This window comes from Musa acuminata, chromosome BXJ2-6 (genome assembly GCF_036884655.1).
Source record: "Musa acuminata AAA Group cultivar baxijiao chromosome BXJ2-6, Cavendish_Baxijiao_AAA, whole genome shotgun sequence".
Taxonomy (NCBI): Eukaryota; Viridiplantae; Streptophyta; class Magnoliopsida; order Zingiberales; family Musaceae; genus Musa; species Musa acuminata.
The window spans coordinates 5,374,811-5,397,793 of NC_088343.1; the positions used below are offsets into that span (position 1 = coordinate 5,374,811).

A 22,983-nucleotide genomic window follows, 5' to 3' on the forward strand; every position below is an offset into this window, starting at 1 on the left:
TGGTGTTAAAGTAGATGAATTTTTATTGAAGATAATCAACAACAGAGAGCTATCCATATCCAAAACTTGAACAGAATATGAAAAATGCCCCAACAAATGCCCCAAATGTAACTCTTCGCTATTGATCATAATTACTCGGTGAAATAGCAGCTTCTTTGCACATCACAGGACCTGAGCAGCTGTGTTCAGCTTTTCTGCGATGCCCAGTTGTGCTCGAATGAGGCTTGACAAGTAAACCAATGCAAGGTTGTCCTGTAACAAAGGGAAAAGGGTGCATATTAGCAACGAAGAAAGCTGCTGCAGATGAGCATTACAGATGGAAACAAGCATTCACCTGAACTCTGTCATTGAAGACCTTGTCAAAAGCTATTGGAGACATTTTTGGAACTGAAGCCAAGGTGTCAGAAAGAAATCTCCCGATATCGTTATCCGGGTTCACCCGTCCTTCCTGATAAATCATGGAACACTTTCAGTCTTGGAGAAGGAAATCGAAAGGTAAAAGGACCATCGAGAGCCATACCACAACATCATCAACATATTTGTAAGCATCATCAATCAGAGCATATAATCTCTCCATTGAGGCTTCCATTCCTTCCAAGTCATTGGGGAGCTTGTCAACAGCAGTTTTCTTAAAGATGTCAACTGTCATGGTCGGAAAAAAAAAACAAAAAAAACAAAGCAGTTGGTTTGCATCATACTTTGACCCTCCCTAGAGCATTAGCTCATACATTGGACCATCTTTTTCTTAGCTAATTTGCAGCATATTAACTATAGTAAACTAATTGTAATTTCTCAACATTAATTTGAAAAATGAAACTACAAGAAATACATCGCCTATAGTTAATATAAGAATATATAAAGCTAAAACCTCAAAGGTAAATTAAATTTGGTCGATAATGCAGAATGAAAACTTCACATTTATTAAAAAAAATGCTTAGCTTGTAAAGGAAATCATATGAATGAAGCTAACTAATTAAACTTCAATATGCAAAATATTTACTAAGGGCTTGCAGAGGCATACATGCAGGGATGCTGCAGCACATTATTATCAATCAAAAAGAGATGAAAGAAAAGATAATTACCGAACTCAACCACAATTAATTCTAGCATCTTTTGAGGTCAAGTCCACTGCCATATGATTTGCATTGATGCACTAGTTCAAAAAGCATATGCATGTGTGTGTGCACGTAAGTATGTAAAAATATATAAATTAGTCTACAGAAGATGTAGCTGACCAAAAAATTTGACCAGGCAGAGACTAGATGTCTTTAATTTTATCTTTAAGTGAAAACAAACATGATATCAATGAACCTATTCGTAGAAAATAAATCTTAGATTAAAAACAACTTAAACCCCTCAATTTTAATCTAGCCTACATGAATTTACCATTAATATTACAAAATGATTTACCAAAAGTTAAGACATTCCATTAACAGCCTGTCATAAACAGACTTTTGGCCAAACAAAGGTTTTGAAAGATCAAAAAAGGCCTACCAGAGAAAGTGCATCAACAGAGATAAAAGACCTATCCTCTTAGTTCCGGAACATAAGCTTGTATGAAAAACAATAACAAGAAAAGTGGAATGTCAAGAGTATTCCAAGTGAAAGTCTTACATCCAACTCGCTCGGCTTCAATCATCCTCAAATCAAGAGGAATTTCTTGAAATTGTGCTGCAAGTGATCTATCCCCAAGAGACAAATTAACAGACATATAAGCTTTTATGGAAGCCTCTCCATTGCTGAATACAGTGTCAACAGTAAGATGAACAGGTGGAACAGAATTCTGTGCTTCCCTGATATCTTTTGTGGAATCTTTAAGTTCTTTTACATAGAAGTCATGTATTAATGCACTCCCACCAGAAACACCAAAGCCAGTTGAATACCTGCACGAGGTACATTATCAATGTATATCAGCATGTGCTTTTCAGGATATAAACAAACATGACAATATTATCAGCAACTTGAAAGTTAACACCCACAAAGTATCTACTATAAAGGAGAAAGTATAAGATGCAAATTGATGAAAGTGTGGGCCAAATCAATGGAGGTCCTCTAGAGATCAAATCTTAGCTAATTTACAATTAAAGGTGATGAGATTGGAAGAGAGAAGACAGAAAATCCACTTCAAAAAAGAAAAAGGAACAACTGACAACTTGCTGATGTAAACTTAAAGAAATAGGTGAATATTCAAGCTATATAATCATTGTATTCACCACCATTGCCAAAGAAAAATGTCTCTGTATATGTCAACCACCAAGTTACAAATGTGATTCTGGGAACTAAAAAAAACACTTATCAACCAAGATTAATTCAGGGAGTGTGCTAGTTCAAGATAGCAAATACTTCACAAAACCCAAACCATTAGCAACCAATATGCTACCCTCGGGTACTACTGTAAATTGCCACCTTGAATAATTTTGGAAGCAAAATTAATTGCATAATAAGCATGTTTTAAATTAATGTAGCAATAACAAAGTCATAAACATGTAAGCCAAGATAAACAGAGTATAAAAGAAATTATTGCCACCCATTTGATTAAAAATGCCAACCCAAACACTTTATTACTGATAGAAAGTAAATCTTCTAACAACATATTTACTGACAGATAAAAAAAGACCGAGAGACACCAAAAAAATCATGGTAAAATATACAAAAGTACAAGGACATATCGAATGCAGCCGTGTAAAATATTTATATATACATATACAACAAAAAAATGCAGAAAAACCAAGGCAATTCCAAAATATTGAGGTACTTACCATCCAACTAGTACTTCCTTGGGATTCACTTTTAGGTGGGACATATACATGTTGCGATGGTACTCAACATCCAGTGCAACCTAAGCATGTGGCAACATTAAATATAAACACAGAATAACAGAAATGTGCCAATGCACTGCAAATTCTTAGACAGTATCAACATACTGATAAATATCAGAAATCAAGTTGAAATAACACAAAGCTATTATAACCACCGTACCATATCGTTTAAATTCCAATCAAAGCTAGACTAACCTTGTGGAAATCGTGATAATTTAGAGCAGCACCAAAACAAATATTCTGCTTTTCATTATTGTGATATCGATAAAATAAATGTGCTGTTCATAGACTACCAAGACTACTTCAGAATTTCAACTACAAAATTCACCTACCCTGAGAAGAGTTTCCCTAAAAATTTTTATTAAAACCTAGTAAAATTATGAATTTCTTGAAAGAAAAATATTTAAGTTTGACGAAAGGAGATTAAAACATCAAGAGGCCCAACTACAAAACTATAAAAATATTTAGCAGATATATTATAAATATAGTTCAGAGAATAATATTGTCTGATGATGGATGTTTCTTCAAGAACAGATGACCACAACATATTGGAGAGCTTATAATGGGGATGTAATGGAGCATACGATGCTTAACCACCAAGGTGCATAACATGTGATGATCCTTACTGAAGGTTAATGATGTAATGAGATGCATAGGTGAACCGAGGATGGGAGAAAGACCCCGTCACAGACCGCGACTGACCTGGTCGGCGGACTCGTTGTGGGGGACGGCGTAGGAGTTCTTGATCTCAACGACGCCACCGGAGACGGTGCCGAGGAGGGTTCCAATGACGCGGTCGGCCTGGTCGGGGCGCCGGACGTAGCAGTCGCAGATGCTGAAGAGGACGACCGGGTGCAACCTCGCCGACACGACCGGAGACGACGGCGGGAAGAACTGCAGCACCGCCATGAAGTCGGGACGCGGCAAGCCTAGGGTTTTCTGAAGCGGGATGACGTCTGAAGCACGCCCCTTGTCTTAGTGAGGTAATACGCTCGGCTCCTACTAAAGATTCTGGGCCGGTCTGGCTTAAACCGGGCCTCATTGAACCAAGGCAGACCGAGCCGAGCGGGTCCTTTTATCTCGGATGACGCACGTAACGATATTGACCAAACTTACGAAGACGTTACTGCACGTACCCACAAACTCCACCAACACCCGACTAACTCTGTAGGCATCTAATCTTCACTTGACACTTTTACCCATCTTCGGACCCCATTCCGTCCTAAACCAATGCGTGCTTCCCAGTTTTAGTGGGTCATAAGATTAAATCTAATATTCTATCATCCTCTGAGAGGAGATGTTTTCGGGGTGGACCCATCGTTGTTGTCGTGCGGGGCCCACCGATGCCAACGTCATTGGTCCACGCTTACACGATCTGAGAAGGAACAATTTGAAAGGGTGACATTGACTCAGGCCGTTCCGGGATCGATGACGTCATCAGAAGCTGGGCAGATCCTGTTCCTCGCCTCGGGCGAGACAGGGGATCCTCGGCCCGCCCTTTCTCTCCGACCGCATGACGCGGGCTGTCGGTCAATTTGGCAGCTCCGCATCGGCCTGCTCGAGTGGGGCCGCATTCCGCGTGGTCGTCGTGGCGTGTTGCGTCCACCTCCTTCTGAGTCTCCGCATTTACACGGTCTCTTTCTCACCGGTTCATCCGTCACTCATGCTTACCAGAATTTTCATTGGCCAAATTCATGTGGGCCTCACAATTACAAAGGTGGAGGACGATGGGTCCACGACAATCAGGTAGGAGAGTATTAGTCTCTTTCATATCGCCGCACCCTAAATAACCCGGAAGGCGAAGGCCAGGGAGACAGAGGAACCCTAAGCATCTCGTTTCGGTGAAGGGTACGTCTCTTCTCGCCGTTGTTTCTTTAGATTCCGCCGTGTGTCGCCGATATAAGACTCGAACTGTTTCTTCATCTGGGGAAATTCTTGTGACGATGCATTTCGGCATATGATATCTAATCCAGGTTTTGATTTCTCTATGTTGTTTCATGAGTGATTTCTTCGTTGAGTTCCTTGATCGAGTCACTAGGAACGAAGCGACGGGTAATTTCGAACAGTTTGATCGAGGAATTTTAAGATCCCTTCTGATTGATGGATATTGTGGAAATTGTTCTGTGCGAACTTTTTTCCTTTATAGTGTTCTCTTGATTTGGGGCCTAATATTCTTGATGTCGGTCTGTTCATGCTTCGCCAGAGAGGGATTTCTTGGTAGAGATCTAACAAAATGCCTCCGGTGGAGTCGCCCCGCGAGGAGAATGTGTACATGGCCAAGCTGGCGGAGCAGGCGGAGCGGTACGAGGAGATGATGGAGTTCATGGAGAAGGTGGTGAAGACCATCAACGGGCAGGAGCTTACCGTGGAGGAGCGTAACCTCCTCTCCGTGGCCTACAAGAACGTGATTGGAGCTCGTCGCGCGTCCTGGCGGATCATCTCCTCCATCGAGCAGAAGGAGGAGAGCCGCGGCAACGAAGATCACGTCGCCTTGATCAAGGAGTACAGTGGAAAGGTCGAGGCCGAGCTCAGCAAGATCTGCGATGGGATCCTGAAGCTGCTTGATTCCCACCTCACTCCTTCCGCCACCAGTGCAGAGTCCAAGGTGTTTTACCTTAAGATGAAGGGTGACTACCACAGGTTAGCTGATGTATATTTCTCCCAGAAAAAGAATGTAGTTGTACTAAAAATGAAGAATAAATTTGTGTATGCTACTACTGGATTTGATTAACTATGATACTCTTTGGTGTTGTGCTTAGGTACCTTGCGGAATTCAAGACTGGAGCTGAGAGGAAAGAAGCAGCTGAAAGCACTCTTTTGGCATACAAATCTGCGCAGGTGTGTAACTTTTATTTATTAATCAATCTTCTTCTGATTCTGTCTTTTCCCATCTTTGTTTTGAAATAACTCCTTGCAATGCTGAGAAGATGCATTTCCTTTCAAGAATTGAATTATTATTCGAGGTAGATCAAGGAAGGAACGAAAGGATTTTGAGTCCATGATTCGAGCTTCGGATCTTTTATTTTGTGCAATAGCATTATATCACATTCAGTATTATCGATTGCAGACAAAAAAGGGGTCTGTTTACAGAAGAAGCATGGCTTTCGATCTTTATTTACTGCTTATGTTTATGTTTATCTCCTTCTTTTCAGTAATTTTCTTGGTTTGGTAAAAAAACTTTTTCTTCTGTAGATATCATATAAATATGTGGATGTAATACTGATAATTGTAAAGGTCATTTTTCATGTTTTGCAAATTCATTACCGGAAAATTATCCTTTCTGTCTCTTTTACAAGTCAGTTTTGTAAACTTTGCTTCAATTTTTGTACATTTGGCAAAACTTGCAACAGGATATTGCTTTAGCTGAACTGGCTTCCACTCATCCTATAAGACTGGGGCTAGCACTCAACTTCTCTGTGTTCTATTACGAGATTCTTAACTCTCCAGACCGAGCTTGCAGCCTTGCCAAGCAGGTTTATCTCACAGATCCCACGTGTCTTTTATTCAGAGCAATGTTATGTTCAATTGACATTCTACAACCATTTATTGCATTGCTGACTTGTATTTTCATCAGCATGTCAAATCTGAAAATAATTAATTTTATGAGGTGCATGAATTGCACTTCATCACTGTAATTTTCTAAATGGTGACGGGTGCTAAATAATCTTCAACAACAACAGTCATGATAAATTGATAAATTTATCATATGATGATGTCTTTGTTTGACACACTGAGTATAATATGATAAATTTGGTCAGTCAAATAATAAAGGGTGAAGTTAGAATTAGTTGGTGTTTATAAATGAGACAAAAGAAGAGTTTTAGTTTAACAACTTTATACGATTTATTCCACTTTGTGCCATTTTAGATTTATGATAATTTTATTTATTAGATTTATTATATTGGTTTTGATGTATACTCTGAATTTGGAGATTGCTTGTAAAGCTTTGTCATGCCAATACTTCAGAGTTTAGAATATAATATTGGGTGTTCAATACATTAGCATACTTGCATTGAACCTGAAATAGGAGATGATTTCATTATTCTCCCAAAGAGTTTGGTGAAGCATTTTGTTAATTTATCTTTATTATTCTATAATAATAAACAAATAATTTTTTTAAAAAATTTACTGTTACAAGGAAACTTGATATTCTGAAAGGGAAACGACCAACAAATCTCTACATATGAAATTGTTTTTGACTTTTTCTAACTATGGCAGGTGAGGCTAACTATTCAGATGATCTATATGCAAAATTGATGAACCCTGATATTTCTGTATTCATGTTTCTAGGGAGCTAATTCAGGTGAACATCTCGATAGGGTTGGTTTTTATTAGTGGTCAATTAGTCATAAATTCATACAGTATTTTGAGATTCTATATACATCAGATATGATGCTTAAGATCCCATTGGTTGGTCTAAGTGTCTTCTTAAGAAGTTAGCATTCATGTAACACCCCGATTAATCTCACATTGGAAGTTGACATGATTAAGATTGACTTATAAATGTCTAATATGTATATTATTATCAATTTTAGCTTAAGCATTTTGATCAGTGGTTTGAGTTTAATAAAGTTGACAGGTCAGTTAGTCCATTAGACTTGGGTTGTGACAATTAATATGGCTTCCAATATCATCCAGTCAATAAAAGCCTACAAAATGCTTTGTGATAAGAGTTTTCTACTTTGGAAATGATACTTGTTCCACTTACATGAGTAGGTTAATAGTTGTTGATATCTTTCCTTTTTATGGTTTTGATCGATACAATGACTGTCTGATTAGTTATCAGACTAGGGCTTGTTCAGTGTTATTTTAAAGGTATGATTTTACGAAGTCAGATATTTGACATTACTGTGAAAGGCTGCAGATCTTTTGTCCTCTCTGTTCCCTAATTCAATGCATCATTGCTGCTGTCATGTCATTTGTTAGCGTCGAAAAAATGTCCCATGTGAATCTGACCATGGTTGTAAGCTCCATTTATGGCAGGATAGAATTCCAATGCAAAACCCATGAATATAATCCATTAATTCAAACGGTACCATGTTTCCTCGAAGGTTCCTCACTGAGAAACTTCCAAAAGTTTGGTAATTTAATGAAGCAAAGTGAACAAACCATGATGAGTCTATTTGGTATGTCTCAGCAAATAGTTGATTTGGTGTGTGACTGATGGAGCTTATTTTTGTTTAGTAGACCTGCAAATACTCTAATCAACTTGTTGCACTTTCTATTTCATATGTTGATTCCAAGCATTGTTTATTTGGCCAGCAAACTACAGACTACGTGTGGTCCTGTTGCTGATTAATTAATAAATTGTGGAACTTTGGATTGTTACTTGTAGTTTGGCATGCTAATGGACAGATAACCAAAAAGCACATATAAACAATGGGATCACTAACCAATAGAAAAGGTTGGTAGAAAAAGAGTCAAGTAAGATTGTGGTGATAATTCATCAGGTCATCTCACTTGTGCTTTGAGTCGTTCCAAGTTGACTTTAAGCTATGTTTTGCCAAACAAATGCTGCTTAATCTGACAAGACTTTTGTCTCTTTTTTCATCTTCTTTATCTATACATTTTAGAAGTCAATCTAGAAAGCTAGATCGATTGATGAAATTTGTTTCTATCTGGGTTTTCTAAGACATGATTCATGATGGTTTGTTCATCGTTTACCAGTCCAGTGGTTTGAATTGATCGACTCAACCAACCGTAGCATCTTTTGGTTTACTTCTTGAAACTTTGAAGTTGGTGTCAATTGCAGGCATTTGATGAAGCAATCTCTGACCTTGATACCTTGGGTGAAGAATCATACAAGGACAGTACTTTGATTATGCAGCTTCTCCGAGATAACTTGACATTGTGGACATCTGATATTACGGTTGGTTTACTTACACGTTTGGTGGCACTGTTATCTTTTGTCATTCTATTATCTTTATCATCTAACTAATGTTGCCTGACAGGAGGATGGAGCTGATGAGATCAACGAAGCCCCAAAGAAGGAATCAGAAGAGGGCCAGTGATCATGAAATTGTCAGTTTCTCATGCTGATGCAGGCAGGATCCACCTTTCAAGTAGTAGTGAGAATGTTGTGCTTGTTGATTGTCCTCCCTTCTTTTGCATTGTGGGCAACGTAAAGCAACTATTACTTCAGAGATTGGATTTTTGTATATCTCCATTTTGATTGTTTTAATGGAAGATCCTTAAGATGGGACATAAAAAAAATGATTGTGGATGGTTAATCAGCGACAACATGCTGTTAATTTTAAGGAAAATGCAGGTGGGCCAAAAGGTGTCTTGCATTATGATTTGAGTGTTACCTGTGAGCTGGATGATATGCACCGACAACGGGGAATCTGACCGACGATCTCCTTGGTTCCATGGCAGACTTAGGTGAGCTAAGTATATTTGGATCTTTCTTCATATATTTTATTTAGACATGCTTAAATGTTTGCTAACGGAATGGATTATTCTATTATTTTAGAATAATTCTTTGGTCTGAGATTCGATTATTATTATTATTATTATTATTATTATTATTATTATTATTATTATTATTATTATTTTGACATGCAATTATTGTTGGCATGGGACTTGATGGGGTAAATGGACCATTAGGAATTGTAATTGATAATGAGATAAAAGATTTTAATTTTGAGAAATTTTTAAAAAGTGTGTAGAGTTTTTTTCTTTTTAATGATAACAACATATCAATCCGGTCTTGATAGCGATGGGTCTGATGGGGGTCAAGGAGATGGTGGTAGTCCTTATGCAAGCTTGGTTACATGGGGGCAAGAGGGGGAGAGGCGGTGGTAGAGGATGATGGCGGCAATGCACTGCGAATGACAAAAAGGGTAAAATGAACTTTTCACTAAAATATTTAAAAATTAAGATACTCCATACAAATTTCTCAAAACTTGTATGAGAGAGCCACCACACGTGTTTTTCGTTACCGATGAGCCCACGGGATCAAGTTCGCCTCCCAGGTCGAAACATCTACTTAGAATTTGCAGATGAATCGAATTATGGAGCTCTTTCCCTACATTGATTCATATGCATTTCCCTTCATCATCCATAACTTCAGAGATTCTTTAGAGATTGATAGTTTGTTCATCGATAACTTCATAGATTCTTTAGAGATTGATAGGGTGGCAAAAGAAGAGAGAGAAAATAAAGCTTTCTTCTTATCATTTATGGCAAGAAAGATAATTACTAACTTTTTTTTTATTATTTACTACGAGAAAGATAATCATGAGTTTTCTTCTTGTTATTTATGACGAGAAAGAGAGAAGAGAAAATAAAATCTTCTTTTTATCATTTATGGTGAGAAAAATAATCACTAATTTCCTTCTTGTCATTTATGACGATAAAGATAAGTAACAAGAAAGAGGGAAGAGAAAATAAAACTTTCTTCTTATAATTTATGACGACAAAGATAATTACTAGCTTCCTTCTTGTCATTTATGGTGAGAAAGACAATCACAAACTTCATTCTCGACAAGAAAGATAGAGATTCTTTATAGATTGATAGGATGGTAAAAAAGAGGAAAGAGAAAATAAAACTTTTTTCTTGTTATTTATGGCGAGAAAGACAATCACTAGCTTCCTTCTTGTCATTTATGGTGAGAAAAAGATAATCAGAAGCTTCCTTCTCGATGAGAAAGATAGAGATTATTTAGAGAGACTAATAGGATGACAAGAAAGAGGAAAGAGAATATAAAGCTTTCTTCTTATCATTTGTTGCGAGAAAAACAATCACTAGCTTCTTTCTTATCATTTATGATGAGAAAGACAATCACAAGCTTCCTTCTCAACGAGAAATACAATTAACAAGCTTCCTTGTTGTTTACGATGAGAAAGACAATCATAAGCTTTCTTCTCGTTGTTTATGACGAGAAAGATAATCACAAGCTTCCTTCTTCTTGCTATTTATGACGAGAAAGATATTTGCAAGCTTCCTTCGTATCCTTTACAGCCATGTATAAAAACTGGCCTCTAACATAGAAAAAAGACTTCCTTGAACTATTGATGCTCACACTCTTATACATTGGGTTACTAACTTGAGTGTCGGAAGGACTAGGTCAGAAAACCTCTCTTGACATCGATCTTCATACAAGTGGCACCTCGAGAGCTCGACATTCTTATCTCAGACAATCTTATGCATCTGGATCTGAATCACATAGAGCTGACTAAGACATTAACGATATTTTTTTCCTAATATTTTGGTGCTAGAAAGAGGGCATGATATCATAAAAATATCTACCTACCAACCCTCTTAATGAATGCTTAAGCGAGAAGGGCCCATCGTCGAACCATAGTATTTTCATTCGAGGGGCGCAATAGCCATCCTTTTCGTGCATGGATTTATTTATCTCGACACAAATACTAATGAAATATTGGCATTCGTTCAATGACCTAGGGTCAACCCGGAGTCACCTGCTTGTCCCCGCTGGGACATTTCTAAACCTCACCCAACAAGTGCAAATACTAATGAGTATAATGCAAGCTATTGTTCTGCTCTTGCCTCAACTCACCCAACAAGCAATGCCACCGCCTCAACCACCGCCAACAGCTTAATCGACACCGACACTAAAGCTCGTCGAGGTTCCCCCACCTGACACAATGCCAATATCTCAAAAGCGTTGAGGTCTATCGAGCAAGCACCTCATTCCCTAACAGTGAAATTCAATGGACCAACATGCCACCATCTTATGCCACCCGAATCCTAAACCCAATCTATAGATTTGATAAATGATTCCTTGATAATCCAACTACGATAAATGGACAAATGTAGAGAAAATGTAGAGAGAATTCCAACAATCCAGAGAAGAAGGGTCTGCTAACCCCATCTCAGGATGATCGCTATTCACTAATGACATCCAAGAAGAGTCGATCCCAACCAACTTTCGTCTCCGATTATTGAAGGCCTTCGATAGTAATACCAACCCGTTTGAGGACATTGCTGTTTTTCAAGCCTAGATATCGTTATATGGCACCTCAGATGTCCTAGATATCGTTACATTACTTTCGTCTCTAAATTTTCTTTCTCGCCATTTATGGCAAGAAGGACAATCACTAGCTTAAATGACGAGAAAGACAACTTCAATCTTCCTTCCGGTCGTTTATGGCGAGAAAGGCAAATCACAAGATTTCTTCGTACCATTTACAATAGGTATAAAAACTTACCTCTAACATAGAAAAAGAGAGACTACCTTGAATTATTGATATCCACACTCTTATACCTCGGGTTATTAACTTAGAACATCAAACGGACTAAGTCGAGAAACCTCTCTTAGACCTCGATCTTCATGTAAATGACATTTCAAGAGCTAAGTGTTCTTACTTCGAAAACACCTCGAACAATCTTATGCATTTGGGTCCGAATCACATCAGGTTGACTAAGACGTCAATGATAATTTTTCCAAGATAAAAGCAAGAAATGAGTTAGTTTGATCTAAGATCAAAGATACATGCAATTTCTACTACAACTGCAAACAAGAATACGAATGACGAGAGATCCGAAGGTCGCATACTTTCTTAAAGAAAGAGACGTGATCCGACAAAACCTTGAAGTCTTCGAGACGAGAGAAAGAGGGCGAGAGGGTGGAGACTGAAGTGGAATGGGGAGAGTTTGATGGACATGAGAAAGCTATCATTAGTATAGATTGGGAGATCGAGATCAAAGGCGGGAGGGAAGAAAGGCCATAAAATTCGAGGGGCGGATCACATTGCGTCGAGTCGAGACGGGTACTTCTCGTGTCGCTTGTGAACCGACGCATTCGGGACCACATTTCTCTGACCCGAGATGCCTGAGACCGCACCCTGGTTGAACCCATGTGCCCTGTGACTTATTGATTGTGATGTACTCTGCTACATCCCCTGCTACTGATCTAAAAAACAGAAGAAGAAAAAAAATACCAGAAGTAATTTCTTCAATTAATTATGATAAGAGATATATTAGTCTTTATCACCAATGTGAATGACAAAATTATGTCTTCCAAATAATCAAAACACACTCCTAATTTCGATCTACCCACCATGGGCCATACCAGAATCAATGATTTGGGATTTAGGACTGTGTATATTGATTTGAATTCGGCGTATGAAAAAGATTACCCATGTAAGAAGCTGCAATGCTCAGCCAATTCAAAGGAATAACAAAACTTGGAATTCATTCTTTCAGCTCTGCTCCTCACCATCTCTGCCATCTTTCTCCGCTGCTGCTACTGCTGCTGCCGCTGCAGCCATCAACTCATCGAATTTTTCCATCTTCCCCAACAATATCTCAATCTGGGCATGGAAACACACATCAGAAACTACTACAATTTGTGTTATTGTTCAGTCAAATCGTACCTTTGCTTTCTGCATTAGCCATCCCGTTGATTCATCCTTCACATCAAAGGTAGATGTTGTAATCTCTGGATATTTTTTACTGAAAGAACAACTAGACACCAACTATGTCAAATATATAATTCAAAGCGTAATAAGATAAACTAGTGTTATATCTTACTCTTCTCAATAGCAAGACCATTGTTTTTGAAAATTTCTGCCATGGTGACTACAGTTGCAATGGCTGAAGAAACAATTGTAAAGAAGTGATCAGTATGAATGCAGTTTAGAAAAACTATAACAAGATTTGTAGGCTGTGTATGTGTGTGTGTGTCAGACAACCAGGAATTATGAATCATTAAGCACAATTGCACAGCTAAAAACAAAATTTTATCAACTTAGCAACAACATATTCCACAATATTGATGCTACATGTAGTGTGAAAGAGAATAATTTTACCACATAAAAGTTAGGGTAAAAGAATAATCAATCAACAAAAACAAGACCGGATGCAAGATGTGAAATTCTGTACTAGCTTTTTGCTCACTTTCCACTACCTGAAGCTTTTAATCGGTCCAAATAACATGGGCATTCCACAAGCTCCCTAATTAATGTGAACATTCAAATCAAGGTTTCAAGTTTCAGGTACCCAACCCGCATTGGTCATTGGCTGGAACAGCATAGGTCTGGTATATCTCAAACCATTTGTTCTTTGCTTTTACTTGATTATATTTCTTTATACATTTTAATATCAATCATGCATCTGCCCGCGAAGGCACCTGAATATCTCACATGCCCTATCTGGTACATTTTTATCCCTATTCCATTGCACCCTTCAGAACATTGTATATGCAAGTACATACATTTAATAAAACATGACAAGATAAGAATGAAACCAATAAGAAAATAACTGAGTTGCAAAAGCATGCAGAAAACACGACAACTTCACTTTTATTCTCTTTGTCGTATACAACAACAGACATATTATATGGTGTAAAGGTTAAGAATAGTATAACAAAGTGAGCACAAATATATAATCAAGCATAGAAGCATTAAAGAAAAAAAGAAGTACCAGAAATAATGAGATTAAAATCTATAAACAGGTTTAACATTTTAACCAAAGTTGTAAAGCAAAGAATAAACACAACTTCAACTGATTTACACAGCGATGAGTTGATCAAAGTTAAGTACAGATGTTGAATGAACAGGCAGAGAAAAGTGATCCTAGATGAAACCGAAAAGCAAAATCAATCGCAAATTTGTGTAATGATCTAGTTGCCCAAAATCAAATTGAATGAAGAGACTCGATAAGTTGACATCCACAAACGAAGTGAGGCCTTACGAATGCTTTCAGAAAGAACAGTATGTTCTCGAAGACAATGCAAACCAATAACCATAGAACTGAAAATACAGAATCATTGAAGACAAGATAACAAGAGAATGACAAGAAAATTCAGAATTTGTCAGCACTTTGGCTTACTTTTGTGTCAAATATGGCATTCTTATACTTATGCCAGTTCGATAAATGATTGCAACCATCAAGAAAAATCATCAAGACAATGACGAAAAGATATAGACTTGAACGGTTGTTATATAGCATGATCGAGTGGGGAAGAAAAGAAATCATACCCATTCCAAGAGCCGAAAGCTCCACTTCATTGTGCTGCTGCATGTATCTCTGCAACCAATAGTGCAATAGCGTTACAAGACATACAACGAATAAATCATACATGGAACATACAAGCACATGAAGCAAACACAACAACGTCCGAGCCCCAATCGCGGATTAAAGAGCAATGGATATAACTTGGAACCCAAGATTGTTAAGTCGATGAATTTTACCCCAAGAAAGGGGAAATTAAAGCTAGAAAAGCAAACAAATTTCTTCTCGCCAAGCCACCACATCAACCAAACAATATCGATAACAGCACTGGGCGTTCCGTACCTTGGCGAGATTGACGTAGAAGAAGAGTGGCTTCTTGGTGTTCGAGACCTGGATGCCGTTCTTCTTCTGGGAATCGGCGGCGACGCTCAGATTGTCAACGCCGTCCGCGATCTCCATTGATGCGCGCTTCGCCTGCGAACAGAGAGACGATTCGAAACAACCCCAACCCTAACCCGCAACCCCAAAAGAACAGCACGCGAAACGGCGTTCCGGAACACCAGAGGCGTCAAGGAATCGGATTCGGATCCATTCCACCTAAACTCCGGTACCGTATGTAGTAGAGACACCATCTGCTCGTAGAGGCATATGTAATCGGATTTGGATTTGTTCCACCTAAATCCAACCCGATTTTGATAAATAATAAAGGGTGAAACATTTATCTTTTGATGTGTTACTGAACCCAAATCACTGATACAAATAATTAGTAGAAGTAAAAGATGTTTTTGCTCATCAAATTAATGACATGAAGATCTTCATGATGAGAATAAAAAACTCATCCAACAAATTAAATTCAGATGGAAAGAGTGCACAAGCTGTTCCTTGACACAAAAACCCACAACATTTCAATCATAAATGTCTTTCTTTTTCTTTCATGGACCCTTTCACCAGGGTCACTATGAGATTACAACAGACTTGTTGGTGTGAGATCTCAATATCCAAAGAAAGTGTGGTGTTTAGAACAATTCTCTACCTGCCTTCCTCATTGGCACCAATATTAGATCCTCTCCTACAAACAGTAGTGTTTTTCAGGATCTGCAGGAGAAATAGAAGTTGTCAGATAAGTTTTCATTTCCTGAATTAAAATGTCTTCAAGCAAAGTAACATAAATCCCAGACAACAAACTCATGAATAGCTTACAAACACTACTAAGCATCAGAGAAGCATGAAGTGGAGTGTAAATTGGCAAACATCCACTACACATCCAAAGAAATTGAAGGCCCAGTGGCAGAGTGTTGTTTCCAAAACAGAAATTATGTCATACAAAGCCAGACAATTTGGCAAAGATTAACCTTATGTCATACAAGATGTAAGCTGGATTACTGTCCCTGCCAAATCAGGCGGGTTGCCCGAATCACGAGGAATATGTAAAGATGTCCTCGTGGATAAGAAGAAAAAAAAAAGTCCACCATACACTATCATAATCTTTCCTGCTCTTTTATTCTTATAAATATATATACACACAACAACAACAATGAAACAATAATAAATGGTTTTGGTATATGACAAGAAGTTGTGGCAAGACAAGAACAGTTTGGTTCTTAAAAAAACATCGTCTTTTTGTGTACTCAAACCAGAGGAGGTAGATTCAAAACCTTTCAAGTTCTAAAACTATAGATGATAATATCTCATTTGATTCCTTTATTACACATATTTTACCCTATTTAAGCCTATGTTTATACTTTTAGTTACTTTTGTAATCTAAAAAATTATAAGATTTCATTTGAATTTATTGTCCTTCGACGTATTTGTGTATGATCACTGTATATGATGCCCCCTCGGCACATATTTTATGGCTTTATCCCTACTCAAACTGTAGAAACTCAATATCTACATTCAGTTTTACAAATATGGTCATTAACTTCAGAAACATATATCACGACAGTCGCAAACTAATAGCTTTAGAGAAGCAAAACTCTAGATTCAGGAAGGCATCCTAATGAATTTCATATATTATAAAAGAAAATTTATGAAAAGTAGATGATAGGAAGCATTACAAGAAAACACCTATAAAATACATAACCACTATGAACTACTGACAGTAAAAAATTAACACATTATGTCCAAAGATTCCCTAATGAAAAGACTGGTCCCTTGAAATCTCATCCGAAAATTTCAGTTTCGAAATTCTGATACTAAAATAGTCACTTTCATCCAAATTCTACCCTCCAAATCCCTCCTCCATTCAATTCCAAACATATTTAGTGTTATAAATTTTTTAGATTTGAGAAAATCCCCTCCAAATTCCACCTTCTAAATCCTACCCTCTAGGATTTCACTCTCCAAAATTTAAGATCTAAGCTCCAATCGAGCCACAAAATTGTCAAATCCTAGGATTCCCAATCCTGCATGAAATCCTCAAGTCCCCCAAAAAACAAATATCCAATCATTACCTGGAATTTGGATAAGTTTCATTGAAGAATTTGGATCTATACTAAAAAAAAACTTCTGACAAATTCTAGGATTTCAAATCCTCGTACAATGATGGAGTGTCAACGTTTGTAACAGTGACCATGACAAGGAGTGAATAAGACGTACTTGTCTCAGCATGTTGTTCTCATTCTGCAACGTGGACAACCTCTCCTCCAGTTCTGTGTTCCTGGCCTCCAAATCCTTCGCCTTGGCCTCCAAATCATTCAGGTAAGCTTTCTTCCTCTCCCTTGCTTGCTGAGCTGACACTCGATTCCTCAGCAACCTTTCGTGGAAAAAGGCCACATCAAAAGCAGCCAAATGGGCTATCACGTCAATAGATCCTTTCCGAAATATCCAAATGGAGGGCAGAAGAGGAAACATGTTCCAAACCTCTTCAGCCGAGTGTGCTCCTTGTCGGCGGGGCGCCTTCCTCTCCGCCGCGGGACGGGCTGGGCGGCGGACTGGGCCCGGTCCGGACCAGCCATCGAAGTGGCCTCCCGGTCGGAGGTCGACGGGCCGGGCGGCTCGAATCCGAAATCCGGAACTCTCCTGATCTCCTCGTCGCTCTCCAGTCCTAAATCGGAGCCATAAACACCCCCATTTCACCGACATCCTCGCATGAAGAGATTAAAAATCCAAAACGCATCTCGAAACTCGAATTAAGATACAGTGAAACTCCCTCATTTGCCATAAAGCAGTAATATCGACGAAGCAAAAGCAACAAATTGGCACATTGATCAAATTAAACGAGAAAAATCAATATTTTGAGAAAGAAAAACAAGATTGTCAAGAAAAATAATGGATCAAACAAGTTATATCAGGACAAATCAGGCAATAAAAGATGAGACTTGCCTTCTTTGACTTCCATCTGAGGCGGGGGGCTAGAGGACCTCTCGCTGCTCGAATGAAGGGAGCTGGTCGCCTGATCCTGCAGCATCCTCCTCCTCGTCGGTGAAGAAGAAGAAGAAGAAGAAGAAGAAGAAGAAGAAGAGGAAGGAGGTTGCTTCGAGTACTCGGCTTCACTTCGACGGTTCGAGAGCGGGGAAGGAGACCGAGCGAAGAACATCAAGGTGGGGGTTCGGGATCCAGAGATGCGCTTCGTACCGTCCGATCATAACGCATCGAACGGTGTCAAGCTAGTGAGCGTGGACGAAGGAGGAGCCGGAAATCGGGTGGGAATCCAAAGGAGCGGAGAAGGCGAGCGTGGAGGCTTTTGAACCGTTGGATGAGTAGCTGATCCGGTGGCTGATGGTTCCTCTCCTTTTGACTATAATAAAGGGAGCAGATGTCTTTTTTGCTTGTGATAGTACTCATTGAAGGTTTTGAGATATGTTTCTTTTAATTTTTCTTATAGAATTTTTTTTTTGATCAGATAAATATCTCCCACTATATCCATGTTAGAATTCAGGACAAGACAAGATAATCACTATCATGAATGATGATGATGATCCAGGGGATGAAATCCATTTGAATTCAAGTATAAATGGTTTATGTAGCAAAAAGAAGAGTCTTTCATGACTTGGATTATGGATTGTGCATAGCTTCGACTAATTAAAACAAAGATTTATTGAGTCTGTGACACAATCTTCTTACCTGAGGTGAGGACAATGTGATCACCTTGACACACTCATAGGCCCTTTGATCAACTGTGGCTACTTGACAACTATCAAATTCTTTTCATCTATCACTTGCATGAATATTAAGAACTTTGATCAGCTGCAATGAAGTCTTGCAGTGAGCCTTGCCATCAGAAGCTTCAGACTTTAAGTTTGTTTAGTTTGCATCAACTCAACTTCAGTTTCTACATATTTATTGGATTTTTCTCATCAGAGAATGGGTAGCTCTCTGCATCTATATGCACTTGGAAGTATTCTGGGTAAGCACAGAGGAGAGACACTAATTCTTCTCCATTAGAATGCATGTAAGCCAAGAACAGAGCATGTAGAATAGATTCATTGTTTACAGATCCTCCAGATGAACAGAAGATAGTAATTGTGTCCAAGATATGTCTTCAAAAGTGCAAGTAATGGAGGTGCTAAGTAACAAAAGAGAGCAGGGAAAAGAGTGCTGCTAAAAGTGCTAGTAATGGAGGTGCTAAGAAATAAATAATTGGAGGTGCCATGGACTTTTGACCAGATCTATTTCTTAGCTGACATGCCACAGCTCATCTTAGGGAACCTTAGTTAGTAAAGCTGGCTCAAAAGCTAAAGAGAATCCAATGCGATTTAAAGAGGATAGATTTTGGCTACAAATGTATAAGCATGGTCAAAATGGCAGAACAGCATTACTGCTGTTATTGTTTTTTGTTAAGGTCTTCTTCTTATCTCTCCATCATGTATCTATCTCTTTCCAGATTCATCCTTTATCAGATGATAATGGTGCTTTTATATGCTTTAGATTAAAACTTCCAATCCTTGGACCACCTTCATTATGAGTCTGAGAACATATCCCACCAATGGAGATGACAGAGTCGAACAGAAAAGATTTTGTGCTAAAATATATATATATATATATATCTTTCATTCATAATAAGATAGAAAGGGACTTCCTATTACCTATTTCAAAGATCACCATCCTGTCTTACAAGAAGCGAGGAAGCCCTTTTCCAACAAGACTCACCAAGACACTTATCCAAGTAGAAGAGGTGCAGCAACAAACTTCTGAAGTATGAGAAGGATGAAGGACACAGGACTTCAAAAGAAAAAGGAAAGACACTCAACATAGAACATGGGCTTTAAAGCCAAAGGCAGAAAAATAAGTCTGAGAGGTGGCAAAACTAGTACTACAACTTGAGATTACTATTGTATCATAAGCTCTCGTTCATCTCTTTTGGTCATCTTCATCTTCTCCTTAGACTTCGGTGCCTGCCATGAGGGGCCAAAGATGATCTCAGTTGGTGGTGTCATCAGGAATTAAGTTCAGAGCAAAGTGTGATTAGTGCAGTGGCGGATGGGTTACCGGAATCCCTCGGTGCGTTGCAGCGGAAGCATTCCATCCTGCTGGCGAAGTTGTGTTCATTGCAGCCGGACCTGTAAAGACGCAAGTAGAGATACTAAGACCGTTTTGTTTGGTTCTATCAGCATAAATAATGTGCCGATCATGCAGCAGGTTATGGTGCTAATGATGTAGACCAGACTCTAGTAAAAGGCTTGTTCATGAGAGGTAATAGTATCGCTTACAGATAGAGACATGCCATTTGGACTTCATGCCAAAGAAGTAGAGTTTCTTGGTCTAATCTATCGCCTTGTGTTTCTTACTGCTGCTCTGAATCAAACAATGAAAAGGAGAGGGGGACGTGAAAGACACCTGTTGCAGATCCAGTCCCCGGACTTCCACCCGGCGCGCCCACCGCCACCGACACCGCCGAAGCCGTAGCCCCGGGAGCGTGGTATGTCGCCGTCGAAGCCACCGCCGCCGCCGACCGCGGAGTCTTCCTTCAGGGCACAACACTTGAAGCAGCTGGAGCGGCTGGCGAAGTTGTGGGCACCGCAGGAGCAGTACCAGTCACCCGGCCGGACGTCGGAGCCAGTGAAGCTGAAGGAGGACCCGCCGCGGCCGCCGAAGCTGGCGTACTCGGAGCGGTCGCCGCTCGGCCTCGGGTCGCCGCACCGCTGGCACGAGTCACGGCGGCTGAAGTTAAGGTGCTGGCAGGACCTGCAGGTCCAGTCTCCCGGCTTCCTGTTCATCTTGCCGACTCCTACGCTCCAAGATAGCCAACAGAGACAGATCAAGAACTCATTTTAATGATAAGAATCGACAAACATTGCAATCATGGAGACACCTCCATTAGAGAAGAGAGAAGGTACAGCGGTGGTGGTGGAAGGCTTACCCTGACTCAGGAGAAGCGAGTGAGTGCCGTATGTGATGTCGGCTTGGTCTAAGATTGCGAGGTGGGGGGTGGCCTTTTATACTTGCATGTCGGGCTCAATAATTGAGAATCTAAATGGGGTGTGGAGGCCCGGCGATGTTCCCACTTTTCTTTTCACTGCCACTTCTTGAACACTGCAATCACAGGAAGAATAAGAAGCATCAGAAGAAATAAAAATAAAAACCCTAAAAGAAAAAGAAGAAGATAAAAGAGAGCACTGTGAGGGATGCCAAAAGACCAGTAAAACATGGATTACTCAGCAGCATCTTTCAAGACATGCACATATCTTTGTTCAAAGACATGAGATAGATCTCAATTATTATGGACAAAATAATGCCTGCTAAGTATGATTTCCTGTTGTGCAGCAATCTTTAAGATAGACATGAAGAGTACTGCGGCAGCATTATCTTATCAACCCATTTACATGATGCTACTGTTCCATCAATATATATATATATATATATATATATATATATATATATATATATATATATATATCTATACTTAATGATTTATTATCTTCCTTTGGCATATCAGATGTACAAAATAGGGAAAAGTAAGAAGAGAAGGATAAAACAAAAGGATAGTTATGGATGGCTTTATCTTTTTACTCATAGTTGAGAGAGACTGAAGGAATTTTTGAAGAGGGAGAAAGCATCCTTTCAATGTTTTTCATGCACCAGTTAGGGATTTCGATAAAGAAAGTGGTCTCGGAGGAAGGTCTTGACCATCTTTTCACTTGCTTCATGTCCCTCAGCTTCTGCTTCCCTTGATTGTTATTTTGCTATCCAAGTTCAACCTCCCTTTTCTTTTTCCTGACCCCCACCTCTCTCTCTCTCTCTCTCCCTCCCCCGTTTGTTGTGGTGTGGTGTGGTGTGGTGTGTTATATGTATGAGTGGTTCTGCTTTTGCTTTTGCTTCCCCCTACTTTCTCATGGAGTTAAGTGAAGAGGAGCCTCAAAACCATAGGATAATATGTCCTCCCTTGTGTTGGGTGAAGTTAAAGGGCAGTGGTGAACTGTGAAAAGAAAGCAAAGTGCTTGTGGGCTGATTCCATTCTCCTAGGGAAATGCTTCCATGCAATGACCATGACCAAGAATCCACCAGGGATCTTGATGTCACAACTTTGCCTTTTGGAGGTAAGTGAACACTATACTGCTGTCCTGTAGGGTTCTCCCCTACCTCATTGGACTGCACATATCTTTATCTTTCTTTTATTGCAACCTATTTGCACATCAAAAGGTGTATACACAGAATGTACTTAGACATGGGTATGATTCGGTTGATGCATTCTAGTTGGGTCTAACATTCATATTAAAACTGTAACTCACGTAAACCAGCAGAAGCCGTAGTCAACACAGGTTTTTGAGGATAGGCTATGATGCCATATGAGATAACTTTTCAAAAAGTTATTCTTTATTTATCTTTTGAAAACTTAGTGTTTGTCAACTAGATGTGATAATATTTCGACCTAATTATCCTATTTGGAAGAAGAGATAATTTCTTTCAAAGTATATATATATATATATATGATCATTTTGTTCCCACTTCAAATTATTATTTTTTTTGTAAAATATGTATCAAAAGTGTATCGACTCCTTCGATAATTAAATTAATATTTGTCCAATACATTTGTAAAAAATAACTCAAGTGTTCATTTTTAATTTAGCAAGCTTGGAAAAAACACTCTTTATTTAGCAAGTGTTCATTCTTAATTAAAGAGAGCACTTCTTTTGTTACCACAGTTACTGTACTAGGATACTAAGTGCTCTAATAGAATATTTTCTTTAAATATCATATTAACATAGTGTCTTCTGGAAATTGACTGTCAAATGCTGATCACATTTATCATTCTTAGTGGGAAAGAAGTAGTGAAGGATGAGAACATAGTTGAGATTTCAGATC

The 22,983-nt window shown here is 38.9% G+C and overlaps 5 protein-coding genes across 9 annotated transcripts; 1 reads left to right on the forward strand and 4 right to left on the reverse strand.

Moving 5' to 3' along the window:
- On the reverse strand, nucleotides 1–3,803 carry LOC135614390 (eukaryotic translation initiation factor 3 subunit F-like). Its single transcript, XM_065111727.1, has 6 exons — nucleotides 3,522–3,803; nucleotides 2,760–2,839; nucleotides 1,615–1,883; nucleotides 521–642; nucleotides 335–448; nucleotides 1–252 (listed from the first exon to the last, which is right to left on the reverse strand). Exons 1-6 carry the CDS (start codon nucleotides 3,726–3,728, stop codon nucleotides 163–165), a joined length of 882 nt encoding a protein of 293 aa, XP_064967799.1. The 5' UTR covers nucleotides 3,729–3,803; the 3' UTR covers nucleotides 1–162.
- Nucleotides 3,804–4,574: 771 nt separating this feature from the next.
- On the forward strand, nucleotides 4,575–9,059 carry LOC135581944 (14-3-3-like protein). 3 transcript variants are annotated; one of them, XM_065111729.1, is made up of 6 exons: nucleotides 4,575–4,667; nucleotides 5,023–5,459; nucleotides 5,579–5,657; nucleotides 6,170–6,292; nucleotides 8,572–8,688; nucleotides 8,771–9,059. In XM_065111729.1, exons 2-6 carry the CDS (start codon nucleotides 5,053–5,055, stop codon nucleotides 8,828–8,830), a joined length of 786 nt encoding a protein of 261 aa, XP_064967801.1. In that variant the 5' UTR covers nucleotides 4,575–4,667; nucleotides 5,023–5,052; the 3' UTR covers nucleotides 8,831–9,059. The 3 variants fall into 3 exon arrangements, with proteins under 3 accessions (XP_064967801.1, XP_064967802.1, XP_064967803.1); XM_065111730.1 differs by having other exon boundaries at nucleotides 4,652–4,792; XM_065111731.1 differs by lacking the exon at nucleotides 4,575–4,667 and adding an exon at nucleotides 4,767–4,871.
- Nucleotides 9,060–12,858: 3,799 nt separating this feature from the next.
- On the reverse strand, nucleotides 12,859–15,272 carry LOC135614392 (uncharacterized protein At2g34160-like). 3 transcript variants are annotated; one of them, XM_065111735.1, is made up of 5 exons: nucleotides 15,082–15,272; nucleotides 14,766–14,814; nucleotides 13,318–13,380; nucleotides 13,161–13,196; nucleotides 12,859–13,097 (listed from the first exon to the last, which is right to left on the reverse strand). In XM_065111735.1, exons 1-4 carry the CDS (start codon nucleotides 15,196–15,198, stop codon nucleotides 13,192–13,194), a joined length of 234 nt encoding a protein of 77 aa, XP_064967807.1. In that variant the 5' UTR covers nucleotides 15,199–15,272; the 3' UTR covers nucleotides 12,859–13,097; nucleotides 13,161–13,191. The 3 variants fall into 3 exon arrangements, with proteins under 3 accessions (XP_064967807.1, XP_064967806.1, XP_064967805.1); XM_065111734.1 differs by having other exon boundaries at nucleotides 13,161–13,239; XM_065111733.1 differs by having other exon boundaries at nucleotides 13,161–13,251.
- A 295-nt stretch (nucleotides 15,273–15,567) lies between these two features.
- LOC135614391 (transcription factor HY5-like) lies at nucleotides 15,568–18,279 on the reverse strand. Its single transcript, XM_065111732.1, has 4 exons — nucleotides 18,064–18,279; nucleotides 17,602–17,785; nucleotides 17,338–17,494; nucleotides 15,568–15,834 (listed from the first exon to the last, which is right to left on the reverse strand). The coding sequence occupies exons 1-4, from the start codon at nucleotides 18,275–18,277 to the stop codon at nucleotides 15,769–15,771; spliced, it is 621 nt and encodes a 206-aa protein (XP_064967804.1). The 5' UTR covers nucleotides 18,278–18,279; the 3' UTR covers nucleotides 15,568–15,768.
- A 1,461-nt stretch (nucleotides 18,280–19,740) lies between these two features.
- On the reverse strand, nucleotides 19,741–21,116 carry LOC135614394 (uncharacterized). The gene is made up of 4 exons (XM_065111739.1): nucleotides 21,041–21,116; nucleotides 20,518–20,908; nucleotides 20,170–20,240; nucleotides 19,741–20,075 (listed from the first exon to the last, which is right to left on the reverse strand). The coding sequence occupies exons 2-4, from the start codon at nucleotides 20,895–20,897 to the stop codon at nucleotides 20,062–20,064; spliced, it is 465 nt and encodes a 154-aa protein (XP_064967811.1). The 5' UTR covers nucleotides 20,898–20,908; nucleotides 21,041–21,116; the 3' UTR covers nucleotides 19,741–20,061.
- Nucleotides 21,117–22,983: the final 1,867 nt, after the last annotated feature.

Bases quoted from the DNA above. Each gene is read 5' to 3' on its own strand.
- LOC135614390 (XM_065111727.1), bottom strand. From the start codon at position 3,728: ATGGCGGTGCTGCAGTTCTTCCCGCCGTCGTCTCCGGTCGTGTCGGCG. The intron at 1,884-2,759 runs GTAAGTACCTCA...TACCTCGTGCAG, and splicing joins AAGGAAGTACTAGTTGGATG to GTATTCAACTGGCTTTGGTG. The intron at 643-1,614 runs GTAAGACTTTCA...CGACCATGACAG, and splicing joins TGAAGCCGAGCGAGTTGGAT to TTGACATCTTTAAGAAAACT.
- LOC135581944 (XM_065111729.1), top strand. From the start codon at position 5,053: ATGCCTCCGGTGGAGTCGCCCCGCGAGGAGAATGTGTACATGGCCAAG. The intron at 5,460-5,578 runs GTTAGCTGATGT...TGTTGTGCTTAG, and splicing joins ATGAAGGGTGACTACCACAG to GTACCTTGCGGAATTCAAGA. The intron at 5,658-6,169 runs GTGTGTAACTTT...AACTTGCAACAG, and splicing joins TGGCATACAAATCTGCGCAG to GATATTGCTTTAGCTGAACT.
- LOC135614392 (XM_065111733.1), bottom strand. From the start codon at position 15,198: ATGGAGATCGCGGACGGCGTTGACAATCTGAGCGTCGCCGCCGATTCC. The intron at 14,815-15,081 runs GTACGGAACGCC...TATTGGTTGCAG, and splicing joins TCTACGTCAATCTCGCCAAG to AGATACATGCAGCAGCACAA. The intron at 13,381-14,765 runs GTATGATTTCTT...TTGTTTCTTCAG, and splicing joins GCTTTCGGCTCTTGGAATGG to CCATTGCAACTGTAGTCACC.
- LOC135614391 (XM_065111732.1), bottom strand. From the start codon at position 18,277: ATGTTCTTCGCTCGGTCTCCTTCCCCGCTCTCGAACCGTCGAAGTGAA. The intron at 17,786-18,063 runs GCAAGTCTCATC...GCTCCGATTTAG, and splicing joins TCAGATGGAAGTCAAAGAAG to GACTGGAGAGCGACGAGGAG. The intron at 15,835-17,337 runs GTACGTCTTATT...TTTCTCCTGCAG, and splicing joins AGAACAACATGCTGAGACAA to ATCCTGAAAAACACTACTGT.
- LOC135614394 (XM_065111739.1), bottom strand. From the start codon at position 20,897: ATGAACAGGAAGCCGGGAGACTGGACCTGCAGGTCCTGCCAGCACCTT. The intron at 20,241-20,517 runs GTGTCTTTCACG...GCGTCTTTACAG, and splicing joins GGGGACTGGATCTGCAACAG to GTCCGGCTGCAATGAACACA.